At 43.8% G+C, this 19543-nt stretch overlaps 1 protein-coding gene across 8 annotated transcripts in view; it reads right to left on the reverse strand.

The window, feature by feature from the left end:
- The window catches only part of Lrch1 (leucine rich repeats and calponin homology domain containing 1), a 206246-nt gene that overhangs the window by 50352 nt on the left and 136351 nt on the right, over nt 1–19543 (reverse strand). For 5 of the 8 annotated variants that reach the window (XM_042285157.2, XM_042285154.2, XM_042285158.2 and 2 more), the window contains exons 8-13: nt 16389–16494; nt 13700–13815; nt 9122–9189; nt 6885–6971; nt 3261–3350; nt 3122–3158 (exon numbers count right to left, since the gene is read on the reverse strand). In XM_042285157.2, coding sequence (XP_042141091.2) covers nt 3122–3158; nt 3261–3350; nt 6885–6971; nt 9122–9189; nt 13700–13815; nt 16389–16494 — 504 coding nt within the window. The remainder of the gene's footprint in view (nt 1–3121; nt 3159–3260; nt 3351–6884; nt 6972–9121; nt 9190–13699; nt 13816–16388; nt 16495–19543) is intronic. The other 3 variants (XM_076545369.1, XM_076545368.1, XM_076545367.1) reach the window with 1 other exon arrangement.

Genomic DNA, 19543 nt, shown 5'->3' on the forward strand with positions numbered 1-19543 from the left:
GCCAGAGACCATTCTTGGGATATTTTGGCAAATAATGTGGCTGCTTTTTGCCCCTATCCTAAGAATCTGCCTGAAACTAAATTAAAAAGTTTGGGACTAATTTCTTTGGCAGAGGATATCTGAAGACAGCTTATATTTATTCAATTGTGTATTATTAATAATAACTCATATGCAGCTACAGTGAAAAGTACCAAGCAGGACAAAAAGAAATTCAAAATGTACAGTCTGAGAAGAAAAAGAACACCAGGAAATTAAATGTTGGAGCCCAGGTTTGTGCTGAAGGAGATAAAGAGATGCTTGATGCCAAATGGAGCAAAGGGAGTAATGCCCTCAGGGCAAGACCCCACCCAGCTAGTCTGCAACGTCTGGAAAAGGGCCCAGAAATTTTTCTGGTCCTAAAAAAAGCAACAAATCAAAGCTTATGTAATTGTAATTCAAGGAGGGAGTCAGGCTCCATCCAAAGAGGGCAGCTGAATTGGGCAGCATCAGCCATGTGGTCTGGTTTAGAGTCATGAAATCCAGGAGTAAAGGGGTTGTGGAATCCTCCTCTATGGCAGTGGTTCTCAACCTGTGGGTTGTGACCCCATTAGGGGTCACGTATTAGATATCCTGTATATCAGATAGCTATATTACAATTCAGCAAAATTACACTTATGAAGTAAAAATGAAATAATTTTATGGTCGAGGGGTCACCACAACATGAGAAACTATTGCTAAAGGTTCGCAGCATTAGGAAGGTTGAGGTTCTATGATTAAAAAGAATTTCTGAGGTCAAGTGTAGGGCAGGGGTGTCCCTGCATGGAAGCCCTAAAAGACCACTGCATGAAGCCATGAAAGTGAAGCCTAGATTGCGTTGGAGACCCCAGGATGTTGGAGGTGCCAGAACCATGGGATGTACGCCAGAAAGATCTGCACACAGGGAAGGGAAGGGAACCAACCCAAGAGAGCAAGTGTGCTGCCGTCAACGAAGCTGAAGGGCAGAGTCTTCTAAGTGCTTTGACATCAGACATGGAATTACAGGACCTACAGTTGGCCCTGCTGAGTTTGTTACTTGTTCTTTCTCTTTGATCCACTTTCTTCACACTGACCCCTTCCTCCCTTTCGGAATGGTAATGTATATTCTGTGCCATTGTGTATTGAGATTATGCAATTTCCTGTTTTCATTTTAAAGGGGTTACAATTGAAAGACTGCCTTGGGTCTCAGAAGAGACTTTGAAACTGTTCAAACTGTAAAAGACCGGGGTGACTTCTGAAGCTGCATTAAATGCATTTTGCATTATGCTACGGCCACAAGCCAATGGGGCCCAAGGAGTAAAATACAGTGGTTTCAATGAAAATGGCTCCCATGGGCTCACAGACTTGAATGCTTAGTCCCAGTTGATGAAACTGTTTGGCAAGGATTAGGAGGTATGGCCTGGTTGGAGGAGGCATGTCAGTAGAAGCAGGCTTTGGGGTTTCAAAAGTCCATGCCATTGCCAGCTAGTGGTGTCTGTCTGTCTGTCTGTCTCTCTCTCCCTTCACTCCCTCTTCTCTGTCTGTCTGTCTCTGGCTCTCAGCTACTGCTCTAACACCACACCTGCCTGCCTGCTATCATGGTCCCTGCCATGATGGTCATAGACTCTACACCTCTGGGGCCCCAAATTAAACATTTTCTTTTATATGCCCTGATCACGGTGTTTTCTCACAGCAATAGAAAAACAGTCTGTGCTCCCAAACTACTAGCTTAAACCTATCTTTCCACAACTGGGATAAGCTTTCTCTAGGATCATTGCTAGTTTTATGTCAAAAATGTTTTCTCCATGGCCACCCAAATTTCTTTCCATGTAACTCTATCTAATCCTGTCCCCAAATATTCCCACCACTTTCTCATTTTAGTATTCTTTGGTATCTGTGTATGCACCTATGTGCACATAAATGTGGAAGCCAGGCGTCAACATCTGGAGTCTTTCTCGTTCACCACCTTATTTTCTGAGTAGGAATTCTAGCTCTGTGTCTCAACCTGTGGGTTGCCACCCCTTTGGGAGTCAAATGACCCTTTCACAGGGGTCACATATCAGATAGCCTGCACATCAGATATTTACATTATTGTGGGAGGCCAGCTCCCACCTTTTAAAGGGTTCCTATGAGGAGGAGAGAGGAATAAGAAACTTTTAGATAGAAAAATAGTGGAGAGGAGACAGAGAGAAACACAGGAGGACCTGGATCAAAACCACCAGCCCCTTCTGTCTCTTCAAAAGAGCTTTTTATAACAATGTCCAGGGGCAGGGCAAAAGACCCCCCCCCCCCCCGCTTGCTAGATCAAAGCATATAGCACAGCCAAGTGCAGACCCTTCCAAACACCTGGTAACCAAGCCTTGGTCAAACCATCCCCTTATGCAGCCCTGCTGGGTAAAGCAAGCTCAGATTCTCAGACCCTAGGAAACCTCTGTGGGTCTCTACACATTATAATTTATAACAGTAGAAAAATAATAGCTATGAAGTAGCAACAAAAATAATTTTATGGTTGGGGGTCACTACAACATGGGGAACTGTATTAAGGGGTCACAGTATTGGGAAGGTTGAGAACCACTGCTCTAGTTGAACCTGTGGCTTTACCAATCCAGCTAGGCTGGCTAACCAGTGATCCCCAGAGACACTCCTGTCTCCATCTTATAGCAGTGAGATTACAGGCATAGGCTGCCATGGCTGATTTTTCACAGAGGTGCTGAGGGTCTGAACGCAAGTCTTTATGTTTGCTTGGCCATCTATGTCCCAACTCCCTATGTAGTACTCTTTTCACCTTCCCAGACATCCTCAATTCATTTGATCACGTCCTTGAGGTCCTTCGTTTGGCTGGACTTTTTTCTCGGCTCTAATGTCTGCACCACATGGGCCTCCCTCTCATTTCTAACCCAGCAGAGGCTTCCTATGCATCTTAGTGACCACTGCCTGACCCAGTGGGTCTATCTTGGCAAATAAACGTAGAGAATCTAACAGAATCAGCCAACTCTCATCTTTCAGGGAAGGTGAGGGACAACGGATCAACAGAACTAGAGAGTAAGAGCAGGAAACGGGTCAAAATGTGTCATGAACAAATGCCGCTACTGTCCTTCCACAAGGCAATGCCAAGCTCTGTTCTTACCTCACACTCTGGAGACGTCTCCAGCTGCAGCTGACCACTGTAGGAAGGTGGGAAGGAAAAAGAGACAAAGTGGATTTTGAAATACATATGCATCATTGTAAAAACAGAAAATATACTTAATTATGAAAGGTGAACGTACTTGAGTGTAGGGTCAGGTAATTCTAAGGCTTCTGCTGAGCCCATTGGGTACAGGTTCAAAATACTTCTCTCTGTAATGTCGGTGCTCAGGCTAAAGAGGAGAGAAATCATTAAACTTCCAGTAAACTCTACTGGCCCCGTGCACTTTAAACACTTAACTGACAAGCAAAGCTTGTCTTCAGGATTAAGAGAAAAGTTTTCCAAACACATGTTGCTGTCTCAACATAGTTTCCTATCAGCTATTTGCACTCCTTATGTATAACTTATGTACAAAATAACACAGTAATTTCTCATAAAGTCATGATTTTCAAGAGTCATACATAACTGAATTTATCTAGAACTTCCCACATTTACAGATGTAAAATCAAGTTGCTGAAGTATTAACATGGCAGTATTGATGACATCTAGTTTTGACTGCAAAGTCTCTCTGATTTAGACTGCTACACTTAAAAATTACAAACCCACTGATTGATTGGCTCACAAGAAGAGTACAATAAAAATCAAGCTTGTCAAATTTATTTCAATTATTTTAAAAATAAAGAACAAATATACGAAGTAACCAACACAGTGGAAAAGAAAGTGTCCGACATAACATGGCTTCAACATGGCCCTTGACAAAGACACCAGTTGGGTATCTCTGGAAATCTGTCAGGGTATTCTCCTATGGTACTGCATCTGCCATTCTGCACACGCAGCATGCCCAGACGCTCGTCCTGTCTCATGTACTCCAGAGGTGCCAGGAGTCTGTCTAACTCAGGGGTTTTCAACCTTCCTGATGCTGTGACCCTCTAATACAGTTCCTCACGGTGTGGTGACCCCCAATCAGAACATTATTTTCATTACTACCTCATAACAGTAATTTTGCTACTGCTAGGAATTGTAATGTAAATATCTGGTATGCAGATGGTCTTAGGCGACCCTGTGTAGGGTCGTTAGACCCCCCCCCCCGAAAGGGTCATGACCCACAGGTTGAGAACCAGTAGTCGAGAGACTCCTAACTCAACCTATTTTCCAACAGAGGAGGAAACTGAGGCCCAAAGGCAGCGCCTTTCCACCTAGTTGCTCTGTCTTGTGACTGGGTCCTGACCCACACAGCAGGACACAGCTATCGCCACAAGACTGGGACCTGCTTTTTCTTTTTCTGTTGCCTCGGGAATCACCCACTAACCAGTCAGACTTTGTAAAAAAACAAAACAAAAAGTTTACCAATAGAATGAAACAAGATTTAAAAGACATTAAACATAGAGAACTGGAGACCTCTCTCTATGACGTCAGCTCTTCCACTCTGCACTCTGGTTTCCATTTCCTCCCTTCCTTGTTCCTGCCCTCTGCCCCTCACCCCCTTACACAGCACCTCCTGAACCCCAGTTCCCAGCCCTACAGTGCCATGTGGAGTTCCATCTTCAGAACTGCTCGGCACATGCTCAACTGAAGCCAGCACCTCACTCCTTAGCTGGCCACGCCCTCCCACTGCATTCTCTTCACCAGATGATACGACAGCAAGAGTTCCAGTCTTTCCCAACCCCGGACTGATCCTCTGCCCTCCTCGTCTCACTGTCCACGTGTAGGCCACCAAACTCAGAACTGACCACTGAGAATCTACTGAGTATAAAACACAGGGCAGCTTTGAAAGAGCCACAGCAAAATACCCATTTTAGTATGTTTCCTTCTAGATTTGTTCAAGTCTCTTTTGCAACTGGAACCTAACTCTGTATTTATAACTGAACTCAAACTATGCATTTTTAGATTAAACTTTCTAGAAGTTAGTATTAAATAAGGATCATTTCAGCATCAATAGTAACCTTAACAAAAATGTCATGGACCATATGACATTCTATTTTATCAATGGCCATAAGATATATTTAAAGTCCCCCCAAATGGTTCGTTTCCTTTTTTCTAAATATTGCTGTTAAAAATATCCATCCCTCATCAAACAAAACAATAGTTCCTCTCCCTTGGTCCCTTAAGGTAAATTCTCACAAGCCATCTGAAAGGTCCACATATTTCTGTTTTGTTTTGTTTTTTGTTTTTTCGAGACAGGGTTTCTCTGTGTAGCTTTGCGCCTTTCCTGGAACTCACTTGGTAGCCCAGGCTGGCCTCGAACTCACAAAGATCCGCCTGCCTCTGCCTCCCGAGTGCTGGGATTAAAGGCGTGCGCCACCACCGCCCGGCTAAGGTCCACATATTTCTAAACGTTGCTTACATACTACCAAGGTGACTTTGGGGATGTTTTACCAAATTAGTTTCATTACAACTGTTTATGTACCATTGCAAATCCTTACAAGCCTAAGAGGCAAGTGGGTACTCTACTTTGTAGATCCATCTCACAGATGAAAACATGGGATTCAGATGTCAAAACCAGTTTCCAGGTGACTGACTCAAAGTGTGCCGACGGTACCAGCCATGCTACATCCTAATTCTTTGGACATGCACACATGCACGCATGCACACAGGCTCACATCTCAAATCAATTAATGTCTCTGGAGTGAAAATGCTTTTCAAAGGCCAGCAAGATGGCTCATTGGGGAAAGGTGCTCATGACAAGTCTGACCCAAGTTCAATCCCGAGGCCCTCGTGGTGGTAGGAGAGGGCAGATTGTTCAAGTTGTCCTACAATCTCTAGACACATGCTGTGGAGTGTGCCAGCTTGCTCACTGGCACCCACTCTCATTCCCTCCCTTACACATCCATAGTAAGTGTAATTTAACTTTAGATGGTTTTCGATCAATTGCTAAAGATTTCCAGTCATACACAAATGGACAGGCCACTATTCTTTCAGGGACACATGACGGTGTGCAAGTTTCTGCCTGGATTCACACACCTCCTTATTTATAAATTCCAGCTAAAAGTGATGTGTGTGTAGTAGCCATGTGCACAATATGACCCCATCATCCTCACATTCCCAGGACTCGTGATCAGAGATGGGTTCAGGTCCACTGCTGCAGTGGTCATGTAGTTAGTGCCTCGCTTTGGATACTGCTGCAGTGGTCATGTAGTTAGTGTCTCACTTTGGATACTGCTGGACTGAAAGGAGCTTTGTCTGTGGAAATTACATTATCTAAGGAAGAGAGAGAGAGAGGGGAGAGAGAGAGAGAGGGGAGAGAGAGAGAGAGAGAGAGAGAGAGAGAGAGAGAGAGAGAGAGAGGGGGGGGGGGGGGAGAGAGAGAGAGAGAATGTTCCTGACAGAGCCCAAATCAAATTTAAAAAGGAATCTACAACCCAAATCAACCCCAATCTTTAGAAATATATTGGCTGGTTGTCATATCTGGCACTACAGAAATACATAGAAGTTTTAAATTTCCATTTTTAGCAGAATTTGCCTATGTTTTTGTACTTCTGTCATATTTCCATTTTCTGTACATGATACCAAGCATCCCATAGGAATGTGTTGAGAGGTAAGGACAATCATTAAAGACTGAGAAGGCCGGAACTTATCTCAATCACTATAAAAATGTAACTCTTTTACTTTTGGATCTTGGGGAATAGGCAATTAAATGACTACACTTTGTTCCTGCTTACATCTAGACCAAATTGGGTATAAATAGTTCAGAAAGGGAAGCCATGTCCTCAGTAACTTAGCAGGCTTCATTTACACACAAGACCGGGCTGGGGACAGAAGGGCATACCCGTTGGGATCCTGAAGCAAATCCTCTGCTTCCCTCAGCTGCTCAATCATCGCTATATCCAAATCCTGATCTTTGGATGAACCTAGTCTGCAACACAAAACCAAGCATGAGTGCAGAAGGACTACTAAAACATCTCAAGCACCTCCTTGCAAAACCCCATCAACCGCTGAAAAATAATTTTGACACACTCAATACTGTAATGAAGACATGTCAGTATCCTGCAGGTTGGGTCCTATGGTGATGGGAGGAGTCCCTGGGCAGAGAAAGCCCAGTCCAACTCCAAACTCCCAGGCCTCCACTTGCTCTTATGGCCAGTCAGGCTGAGGACAAGGTTGGTGAGTCTCCACACTTTCCGGAGTTCTGTAAGATTTCCTGGAAGCACTCCCCTGAGCGAAGCTATGTCCATTCTGAGGCTTCCAACTCTAGTTCCACCAGCATGGCTAAGTGTCATGACCTTTATGGTGTGAGGGGCTCAGTGTGGAAGAGTGGATCTCCATCCTGATTCTTTAATGCCGGAAAATCAACTATAAAGCTTAAGAGACACACTAGCCCTAACACACCTAAGCTAATCCGACCTCCTGTAAAGACAGGCCTCCTAGAAAACTCAACAGGTGATCCTGACTTTAGAGCCAGGGTTGCGAAAAGATGTGACACTGAAAATGGAATTTTCAAAGATTTATCTGGTTTCAGTTCTCTTTCCTCGTGGTAGCATGCTGCTACAGTAAGTCAGGCCTCCTTGGCCTCTCAGAAGTGTGTATCATCAAGGAGCTGGTGGGACAGAGTGAAAAGGAGGGAATTTCCGGCAAGAGAAACTGGATCACAGTTGACTATTCTTGCCACATACAGTGGGCTGATGAATTCCTACTAGCAGAGAACATTTTAGTAGGTGCATTTTAACAATTGCACCAGTCCTTTTTAAGGAAAAAAAAAATCCCTACAAAGTATAGTGGGAGGTCGAGACCTATATATACTCTGGACCACAGAAAGCAAAAGACCTACCAACTAAACATCTACCCTATGCTATAGGTACCAAGTCTACTTCCTGGAAGAGGCTCATTTTCTGGCAAGACACTTATCTGCTCCCCTGGATAATCTTTATATACAGTAGAAGGAAAAGAGATGTTCATTTGGTACAAGATTCCTCAGGGTCAAATGTTAGCCTTCTGTAGCCTTGGAGATGAAAGCATCACCGGTTTGTGCTGCAATTTCATCATCTGCAATATGGCAGACAACAGAGCTTATAGGACTACTAAAAGGATGAGCTTTGTTTGGCCTATGAAATAGAACAGTGCCAGGCACGAAGAATCTAAATATGCCAGTTATGACAGTTATTAGACCAGCAACCAGGATATTAAAGAATTGCTTTTCAAAAATTTGAACCAAGGGCTAGAGAGATGACTCAACCGATAAGAGCACTGGCTGCTCTTCCAAAGGACCTGGGTTCAATTCCCAGCACCCATATGGTAGCTCACAACTGTCTGTAATTCCAGTTCCAGGGGACCTGACACCCTTACACAGACACACATGTAGGCAAACACCAATACAAATAAATAGATCATTTAAAAAATTTTTTTGAACCAGAAGACCTTGGTTGAAGGGACTGGCTCTCCTGACATTAGGTCTGGCTATTGGCTTCTTCAAATAAAACAGAAGGAAAGGAGAAGACACTTTGGCTACTATTATATTTTTTGATTGACAACATTGAGTCAGGTAAAATTCAAGGCCAATAAAGAAGTAAAACTGTCTGCTGTGTGGTGGTTCGGATGTAACTTCCAAACTTTATGTGTAGAAAACTCAATGCCAAAGCAGCAGTGTTAGGCATGGGACCTTCATGAGGGAATCCAGGGCCCCTAGGGGGAGCAATGGGTACCATTATTACAGGAGATGGCTCTTTATCCACAGGAGCTCAACTCTGTCTCACACTCTCTCTTCCCATGGGACAGCTTCTCACTAGACACAGCCCCTTGACCTTGGACTTCTAAACCTTTGTAACTACAAACCAAGTCAGCTTCCATGTCACCTAGTCTATGTGGTATTCCCTTGTAACAGCACAAATGAAGATGTACTGTATGGTCCAGTACTGTAACAAGACTCATAGGAAAACTGGCAACTTCCTATCAGTATGACTGGGGAAGATTCCAGGCTTGCCCAAAGAAAAGTGGATCAAAATCTATCAGGACATGAGTGCCAGTGTGCCTGAAGAGGAGTGATGGCCCATGACCCGCCCTGGCACTCACAGTCCCTCCATTGGCCAGTGAGCATCCTCTTCTATCCGCAAAAGCTCTTCACAGTCTTCTGTCTGGTTCTACGGAGAGAACACATGGGATATTCAATGAAGAGTTAAAACTGGCCCCAGCCCATATCCATGACAGTGTAATTCACAAGAGCCAAAAGGCAAAACAAATCAGGTATTGGTTGATACGCTATGGATCTATAATGGAATATTCTTTACACTACGTACAGAAAACCTTGAGTTGGAAATCACACACACACATAAACACTCTGCATGACTGCACCCACATGAGGTATTTATAGTAGCCAAATTCATTGAGATGGAAAGTAAAGCAGTGATTGCCAGGGAGAGGAGGCAGAATGGGACAGATTTAATAGGTACAGAGTCTCAGTTACAAAGGGTTTTGGAGGTCACAGAACAGTGTAACAATATGTATGTATGGGGCTAGAGAGATGGCTCAGCAGTTAAGAGCACTGACTGTTCTTCCAGAGGTCCTGAGTTCAATTCCCGGCAACCACAAGATGGCTCACAACCATCTATAATGAGAACTGGCACTCTCTTCTGGCCTGTAGGTACACATGCAGACAGAATACTATATATATAATGAATAAATAAATAAATAGATTTCTTAAAAAAAATGTACTTAACACAAACTGCACTGTGCAACCGAAATGTGGCTAGGAGAATCTTTTGGGGTGGTGTATAGGTAGTGTACACTTGCACCTCAGCATTTGGAAGGTCAAGTAAGGAAGAAGGATCGTGAGTTCAAGGTCAGCCTGAGCTACCCTACCAAAACCTTGTCTCAAAAAATTTTACAGATAAAAGATTTTATTTTTGTATGTATTTTACCACAATTAAAACTTAAAAAATTAGCCAAGAGATGGCAGCACACACCTTTAATCCCAGCACTCAGAGAGGCAAAGGCAGGCAGATCTCTGTGAGTTCGAAGCCAGACTGGTCTACAAAGTGGGTTCCAGGACAGCCAGAGCTGTTACACAGAGAAACCTGGTCTCAAAAAAACAAAACAAAACAAAAAAAAAAACCGCCGGGCGTTGGTGGCACACGCCTTTAATCCCAGCACTCGGGAGGCAGAGGCAGGCGGATCTCTGTGAGTTCGAGGCCAGCCTGGGCTACCAAGTGAGCTCTAGGAAAGGCGCAAAGCTACACAGAGAAACCCTGTCTTGAAAAACCAAAAAAAAAAAAAAAAAACCAACACAAAAAAAAAAAAACTTAGAAAACTAAAGATTAAAAAAAAAAAAAACCATAAAGTTTACCTGAGTTCCTTATTTAATTCAACTTACTAGTATTTAACAATAGAAAAAGGCCCTACACTGAATCCAATAGTTTCATGTGAACAAATTCAAAGGTCACTCAAATGTTTTCCCTGAGCCTCCCACACCAAAGTTCTCCAGAGACGCTGCAGCAGGAGTGAATTCTGGGAAAGCTGTGTCCACTATGGGCCCTCCATGTGTTTCCTCGGATTTTCTCCTCAGACAAGGAAAACGTCCTGGCTGGGCCAACACTGGCAGGGAGGGAGCCACCCTGGAGTGGGTACATTTCCCTATTAGGGAAAGAACATCAGACTGTGGGAAATAGGGCACATCATCATTGGCTCTGGTGTGTCTTTAGGACCAGACCTCCCCGGAGAAGGATGTTTCAAAAACCACTCAGACTTTTACTGTATTGATTGTACTTTCACAGTTTAACAATCAACACATGTGTCACCCTGCAAATGACAGTGAAATCCATGAAAACAGACTCCCAGATGTCACATCCAAAGCAACGTGCCCCAGTTCTTCTAGGTTTCAACTAGTGGAACTGGTTTCCTTCTCATTTTCAGCTTCAAAATGAAAAGTTACCAAAACATGTAGCTTTTCTTCAGAACACAGAACAGACTGACATTAGCATGCTGAGTTGTTTTTTTTTTTTGTTTTTTTTGTTTTTTTTTCAAATTAGGCAGCTTCAAGAACTGGCCCACTCAACAAAAGTTTACCTGCAGTCTCCAAAGTGCTCAGGGTACTTCTGAGTAACACACACACACACACACACACACACACACACACACACACACAGCAATTGACATGCAGGACTCCAGGTGAGGCAGGATGAGGAGCACTCTGCCTTCTGGCTCTAATTCTCATACTGTAAACTGAACAGGCATTACTGTTGGTCCACTTACTGCACATTTTCATATTTTCGTGCCTTTTTAAACAATGATTTCACAGTTCAAAATGGGCCCCAAATATAATGCTGAGATGCCGTCTAATCTTCCTAAGACAACTACAAAGGACCTCATTCAGAAAAGACAAGTTTGAGAAGTTTTATTCAGGTATGCATGACCGTGACTGTGTTGGTGAATTCAGTACTAATAAACCAATAGCAGGCAGTCATACACAAGGTTACGTTGCTAATGATGCCGTAGCCATCTGAGGCTGCCATGTGCCAAGTGATGGAATTCTATAGCGACACATTTCTCAAAACCTATCTCCACCATTAATTTTGTAACCTTATATCTGACTCTAAAAAGAGACGTACATAAAACAAAGGTTTGTATTGACTGACAAAAATGTAACCAAAGGCTCTCAGAAATCTAAAGCTGGTATTTTCTCCAAGCAGACTGGCTTGGTATTAGATAATTTAATATGCATGGTGGTTTCATAAAATATAACTATTATGAGTGATAAAAACCAACCAGAATAACAAAAGCGCAAGATACCAATTCAGGAAATAAGAAAGGATTATATAAAATACAGACCTTTTGATGGTCAATGTGCTGGGCAGTACAGCACACTCATTGGTCCTCAGGTATAAGGCTACAAAATAGAAGTCGACCCTAACACATGCTTGCTCCTTGAGTATCTGTCCACGGGATCCACCCCCTACAGCAGCCATTTCCAAGGTCCTTGGCTCCTGGAACTCTCTGAATCCAGGGGACAGTATGCTTTACTAATTACTTTGATTTCCTTTGGAACATGAATTCGAGTCTGACTCTTCCAAACACATCTTTCAAGTGTTCTATCTTTAGAGTCTGAAGGGAAACTCTTGAGGAAGGGAAGACAAAATCATTTTCCCATGTTCTCATGACTCTCGCTGTCCCACAGAGCAGACCGACAAGGGTCAAATGTGGAAGAACCTTGTGGGAGGGACCTGAGAGCAATGGAATCAGATTTGTGCTCTAAAAAAAACAGCTGGTGGCAGGAGACAAAAGGTGCGAATGTATGTTACAGGCATGCACGTGGGTGGACGGACACACACACACATACACACACACACACACACTCACTCACTCACAGAGGAGCTGAGTGGGCACCTGTAACTATCACAGTGAGACATGACGAGCTTAGCTAAAGCAATGTGGATGGAGACAGAAGAGGAGGGTAAGATCTGAAGGTAAAGAGCTAGGCTACTGTACAAACTCTTTTGTGTTTATGTAACTGTTTTTAGACCAGTGGTTCTCCACCTATGGGTCTCAACCCACTTAGAGTCTAATGACTCTTTCACAGGGGCTGCCTAAGACCATCAGAAAACACAGATATTTACCTTATGATTCATAACAGTAGCCAAATTCCAGTTATGAAGTAGCAACAAAAATAACTTTATGGTTGGGGGGTCACCACAACATGAAGAACTGTATTAGAGGGTCGCAGTGTTAGGAAGGTTGAGAACCACTGGTCTTAGACTGTCACATTGCACAAATGAAGTGGGGTCAGTTATGGACTTGTCAAATTATTTCCATCTCAAGGGCATGATGAAGGTACAGCACATTAGTGTCTTAAACAGAATAAAGAAAGTTCAGCTGGTCTTCCTCCTGGTGGTCCTTGGAGTTAATGCCCAAAAATATCAGTCAGGCCAGGTCAAAGCACCAAACTGATCATCAGAAAACACAGATGAGGTGCTGGCAGGATGGCTCAGTAGGTCAAGGTGCCTGCCGCCAAGCCTGATGATTTGAGTTCAAGCCCTGGGATCCACCTAGTGGAGGGAGAGAACTGCCTCCCATTCTTCTCCCAACATCCATACAAGAGCCGTCTTGCTGGCCCATCAAACTTATACCTTTTGAGCTTCTACTTCTGGAGCATTTTGGATTTCAGATTTTTGGATTATGGATCCTCATTTTGTAATGTTTAATGTGAACATTCAAAAATCTGAAGAGCTGGGACATTTCTAGTTCTAAGGACGTTACGCTCAGCCTGGGCTCTCAACCTAAGAAGTATTCACCTAACACATGTTGAGGGAAATGAAATGGTGTTGAGCTTTTGCAAGTGAGCATGGTCATTCTGGGAAACCTGCTAACTTGTGAGGCCCAGTGAGGAAGAGGGAGCTGAGCAATTCCTGAACCAGAAAAAGAAGGGGAAAAAAAAGGAAAGGAAAGGAAAAAGAAAAGAAATATAAGCAGACAGTCCAGAGACAAGCATGGTTGGGGCCAGCTCCCAATGTCAGACACAGACAAGGTGAGCTTTGAGAAGATGTGCTGAAGGCTTTGGGAGCAAACAGTAAGCGAGACTGGGAAGTTGGACTGAAATCTCTGAACCTGAAATCTAAGGTTGCCATGCAGAGGAAAATGAACTGAGCCGCAAAATCTTGCCTTAATATAGTTCATAAATCCCGGGTGGAGAGCATCTGCTCCATCAGCAAACTGGTCTCTTTCTTGTCCTGGGCTGTTGCTGTCACCCAAAAGGGAAGGCTTTGGCTGAAATTCTCCTGTCAGGAAAACACAGAAGAAGAAAACGTGACGTCAAAGACAGAAGAGAAAGCATAAGTCCTTGAACACACAGACAACTGCTTTCATCCCCCGCCCCCCATCCCACTTTACCTTCCCCGTAGAATGTAAAATTCAATGTGGGAGAAGAAGAAATACAAAATAAACAAGACCCCAAACTGAGTATTAGCAGACAAGGCTGCTTCAGGGTTTAGCTCCCCAAGAAAGAAATGAAATGTCTTCTCATGTTTTAAAAAAACTCGAGAAAATTATTTTTTAAAAAAGGTTTTATGCTCTCGGCAGTACGTGGCTAATTATTTCAAATTCTAAGTTCAACAGAATGTATTGACCAGCTGTTCCATAGAGAACATCATGACACTTAGGTATGTACCTGCACGTACATTTGAGGGGTTAAATGACTTCTGTCCTTAAGCAACCAATCATCTTAAGAAAGCGTGGGGCACAACTAGACATAGCCCCGAATCCTGCCAACAATAGGAATTACCCTCAGGAAAGGCCCTCCAGAAGCAAGAGCATGTTGGGGTAGAAGTCATTTGTCCCAGCAGAGAGAGCACAGACAGAGGGACAGCACAGAGGACTGACAGAAGACTAGACAAGAGAAAGCAGGGCATCCTTTCAATGGGAAGCCTGAAAGATGTCAGGGGCTCGGGAGACATTACTAGTGACAGATTATTGTATTCGAAAAATTTGTCTCAAACATGACCCCCATGACTGCACATTGTAAGGTTTCTATGAATGAATACAGTGACAGTTATATTTGTATGCAAGTGTTCACTTGTATTTGGGGGTCATGTATGGTTCCCATTATGGTCTCTACGTTTAATGCCATCCTTGAGTTCTAAATTTAAAACTCTAAATCTATGGTGCTGGAGAGAGGGTTCAGTGGTTAAGAGCACTGGCTGCTCTTCCAGAGGACCCGGGTTCAATTCCCAGCACCCACATACCAGCTCACAACTGTCTGTAACTCCATTCTAGGGGATCTGACACCCTCACACAGACATATATGCTGGCAAAACACCAATGCACATAAAATAAGAATAAATAAATCATTAAAAATTATTTAAAAATAAGTAATCATCTAAATCTAAGAGTCAGATGGGGTGGCGTTCATCTACAATCCCAGTACTGGAGAAGCTGAGGCAGGAAGAGTGTTCCAGGCCAGCCTTGGCTATTGTAGGAAGACCTTGTTTCAAACAAACAAAATGAAATACAAATGTCCTAGGCCTAAGAAGTGAAAGAAAACATGGAAATGTTTGAGTAGCTTTAAAATAGCCCTCTAATCGTCAAGAACACTGTAAGGACTGGAGGCATGGCTCAGGAGTTAAGAGTGCTTGTTGCTCTTATGAAGGATCCAGGTTCAGGTTCCATCCCCAGCACTCAGCACTCACATGGTGTGGCTCACAACCATCTGTAACTCCAGCCCCAAGAGACCCAAAGGCCTCTTCTGACCTCTGCAGATATCAGGCCTGTACACGGTGTGCTTACATACATGTGGGCAAAACATGTCCACACATAAAATAAAATGAATAACTCTAACCAAAAAAAATTTCAAAGAAAGTAATCATACTGGGATTTGATCTGTCACTGATTCAGTTCTACACTTCTCGTACAACATTCTCCACTCTCTATCACAAATCATGAAAGGTTAATTTCAGTATTTTTCTGAAGTCATTGAACAAACAAGAGCCAGCAAAATACTGCCACAATGATCTATGACAGTATGACTCTTACAAGGATTAAGCAGGTACTCTAGCTACAGGGTTCAGTGATCACTTGATTATCAACAAGTCACAGAACTTGAGTTACAAAGAAGCTTGGCTGCCACCTACTCTGTCTTTACAGGGGACGGATAAGACCAACTGAACCTGGTTACGTTCAAACAGATTCCCGAGCCCATACCTCTAGTGCATTTCCCGCTCCGCCCCCCAAGTGGATTAGATGTGACCATGGAGTGAAGGATGTCTTATAGAGGATGGGCACTTCTAGGCCCAGCCCACAACCTTCCATCCCCAACAACGACCATGTTCTGCCCCTCTAGCTGAACACACATGGATGTGGAGACACTGGGGGTCCACACTAAAGGTGAGGAATGGAGCATCGGTCTGCCAGTCACACTTGGAGGACAGTTATCCACCAACCGCTAACTTCTATTTGGACTGCCACTGAGATCTGGAGATTTTACAACAGCACCTAGAGTTGTCCTAAGTCCTATCTTTCCTATCAATATTTTCTTTCCAAAAACGAATTTAAAGACTCTCCTGTAATCTTCAGGATGAGGGCTCTTCCATTAACTGTAAAGAGCAGAGCTGGCTCGTGAAACCACAGGCAAGCCATTTAAACTGTCCGAGTCTTGGTTTCCCTACCTGTCGAATAGACGGAAGAGCTGTGTAGAGTGTAGGACTTGAAATGAAATCCCTCCCCATGGGCATGACAGCCGGCTCACAGTATGTGAGAGACAGAGAGTAAGCTGACCCATCTCCGCATCCGTATGTGGTGCTGTAAGCCCTGTCCAAACCCACAAAGCAAGCGCTCTCTACACACATCTCGCTCAGACCTTTAGCTGGGGTCGGACGATGGCATGCGTCCTCCTTGATGGTCTGGTCTTCCTCCATGATGTTTGACATGGGAACATTGAGGCTAACTGTGTCCTCATCAGAGGGCTAAAAAGACACAGGGAATCATGTCATTCAAGAGAGAAGTCTTGTGCATACAGACAAAGAGAACTCTGTAAGAAAGTGGCATCCTAACCTTAACAAACAGCATATTAAGTAAGAGACAGCAGAGATAAAAACCCTACCCATGCCAGGTAGTGGTGGCGCACGCCTTCAGTCCTGGCATTTGGGAGGCAGAGGCAGGTGGATCTCTGTGAGTTCGAGACCAGCCTGGTCTACAGAGCGAGTTCCAGGACAGACTCCAAAGCTACCCAGAGAAACCCTGTCTCAAAAAAAAAAAAAAAAAAATCCTACCTATACAAATTCGGAAACAGCAACCTGATGGCCATGTATGAACTCAGGAGAGTGGCTGTTCACCAGTGATGGTGGGCATCTGAGTGAGACTTTCAGGACAGCTGGGGAGGCTGTGCTTTATGAATGGGAGCTGGCTGTGAGTGAAGATTTACAGTGCTAACACTGTACACACACCTCTACACATATACGTTGGCCTAAAGCCTCCTTAGGTTTCTCCCATCCTGAGCTTTCAGGTACAGGCACTACTGGACCATGCAATACCCAATATAACAAGGGGATATTTGTAGACAAACAACCATGTTAGCCCTAAGCCATAGTCTTACCAAGAAAGGCACCCTGAGGTCTGGCGAAAAGGCTAATTTACCAAACTACACTGGGGTTTCACAGAAGCAGCCAGCGCCAGGTAGACGACAGTTCTGTCAGGTATTGTATCTAAGGAGCGGTGCTCCGTGCGACTTTCAGAACACATTTCTATGAAGTAACGGGAGTTACTTGTCTCTGCCGGCTCCTTCACCACACCACTGATGGAGTGTATCCAGAAAATCTGTGATTCTGTCACAAGTTAAGATACAGATTCCTCATGGATTTTCCCATCTCCATTTTGGTGCTGCTGTTTAGTGACAAGTGACAAGCATCCCGAGCCACAGGGAGCAGGGCCTCCCCAGAGCACACTCGGGTGTGTGTCTGGTCCCTCGTGGCTTGCTTGGACACATGCACAGACTCTTTAGAAACGGGCAGAAGACAAGCAGGAATTCCGCTCAGCAAACAAACATCCACAGAGCCCCACACGTTCTTCCTTAATTACTTGGGGAGAACATGAATTTACTGTTTTCATGACCAATGTTAAGTCAATCAGACAATGGCAACCGTCAGAGAAAAGGTACAGGGGTGACTACTGACCCCAACAAAGAGGTTTAAGTGGGGTGTGATCTTGGCCAAAACTTCTACAAAAATAACACACCATGTAGTATAATTCAAAACCTTACCACTATAAAAAAAAAAGAAGAAGTATTTTAGGTGTGCTTAGACAATGAGTTTAGCATGTGAGATGGGAAAGGCAAAGAGAAGACTCATTCATTTTATTCTACTGAATTATAATCATTTCTACAGTCCCCTTTCCCCTCCATCCACCTCCTACCCTTACAGTTAGCAGAAGTCCAAAGATATGCGTTTAATTAAAGGGGGAGAGCAAATCCTCGGGCGCTCTTCAGAATGCTATTAGCATCCTACTTACAAGAGAGAGAAGGATAATGAAGCTCTTTGTGTGATGTTTTATTAATGAATTTAATTACTCTTAGAAGAGAGATAAAGGAGAGCTTGTTTCAATTTAATGGAAAATAAGCCCAGGGTGGGTAGTGTCCGCAACAATGGTCCATTTGAGGGGACTGAGGAGTTTTCATGAAGTCCAAGGGGTTAAATAGACTGTAACATAGAAAAGCAATGTGTTCGGCATTCCCACCCCACCCAGGAACCACAGCCAACTCGCCTTTTTCTTCCTACTAATTCTTCTTCAAAAATGTAAAAAAAGAAAAAAATTCTTCATCAGAAAAATGTTGAGGAATTTTAATTTGTGTGTGTGTGTGTGTGTGTGTGTGTGTGTGTGTGTGTGTGTGTGTGCGCGCGCGCGCGCATGGATGCATGATTTCCTGTGTGTGTAGCATGTGGAGGCCAAAGGTCAATGCTGGGAATCTCCCTCCGTCCCTCTCCACACTCTTCTTGAGCCAGGGTCCCCTCACTGAACCCGGATCCCCCGATTTGGCTGGGCTGGCTGCCCTGCAGCTCCGGGGCTCCTCTTGCCTCTCTTCCTCACAGTGGGATTGCTGGCTTGGACTTCTGGGCCTGCCTTTTCCAGCGGCTCTGGGGATCGAACTCCAGTCCTCACCCTTGCATGGAAAGCATTTTACAAGACTAACCAACCCATCCCCCTAGCCACCAAATTTTAGGTTGTTTTGTTTTTAAATATGCTACTTTATAGCACGTTTTATTGGAAATAAACTTTTCTGCTTGCTAAAGCTCAAAACCAGAAGAGAATTGGAAAAAAAAAATGCCCTCAAATCACATTCAATAAAAATGTGTTTTCTTTAGATGAAGTAATGGATCTAATCATTGTGACCGCAGGGGTATCGTGTGCATCTAACAGACCATACATGAGGCAATAAAGACATGAATGGTGGCTAAGCAGTGTGGCACATGCCTTTAATCCCAGCACTCAGGAGGCAGAGGCAGGTAGATCTCTGAGTTCAAGGCCAGCCTGGTCTACATAGAGTTCTAAGACAGCCAGGGCTAGACAGAGAAACCCTGTCTCAAAAAACAAACAAACAAAAGTCACGGATAGTGTGCTCCATCACTAGAGGAAGTTCGATCATGCCAGATTGATTTGGCTGAGCTTACAAATAAATTTAGTTTTCTGAACAGAACACAGCTGAAGTACCAGAAATATAAATATTGTTTTAAAAACTGTAGGTAAGGTCCAGTGAGATGGCTCACCAGTAAAGGAACTTGGTGCCAAGTCTGATGACCTCCTGAGCTCAATCTCAGGAAGCCACACGGTGGAAGGAAGGAATTGACTCCAGCACATTGCCTTCTAACCTCTATACATGTTGAGACACATATGTACCCTCTGAACACACATGTTAACTTAAACATTTTAAAAATGCAATGGCTGGTTACAAACATTTCAGCAAATAAGCCACTCAAACCCAATGCACATTTGATTCCTTAACATTTCTGAATATTCATAACC

Source organism: Peromyscus maniculatus, chromosome 9 (assembly GCF_049852395.1).
Source record: "Peromyscus maniculatus bairdii isolate BWxNUB_F1_BW_parent chromosome 9, HU_Pman_BW_mat_3.1, whole genome shotgun sequence".
Taxonomy (NCBI): Eukaryota; Metazoa; Chordata; class Mammalia; order Rodentia; family Cricetidae; genus Peromyscus; species Peromyscus maniculatus.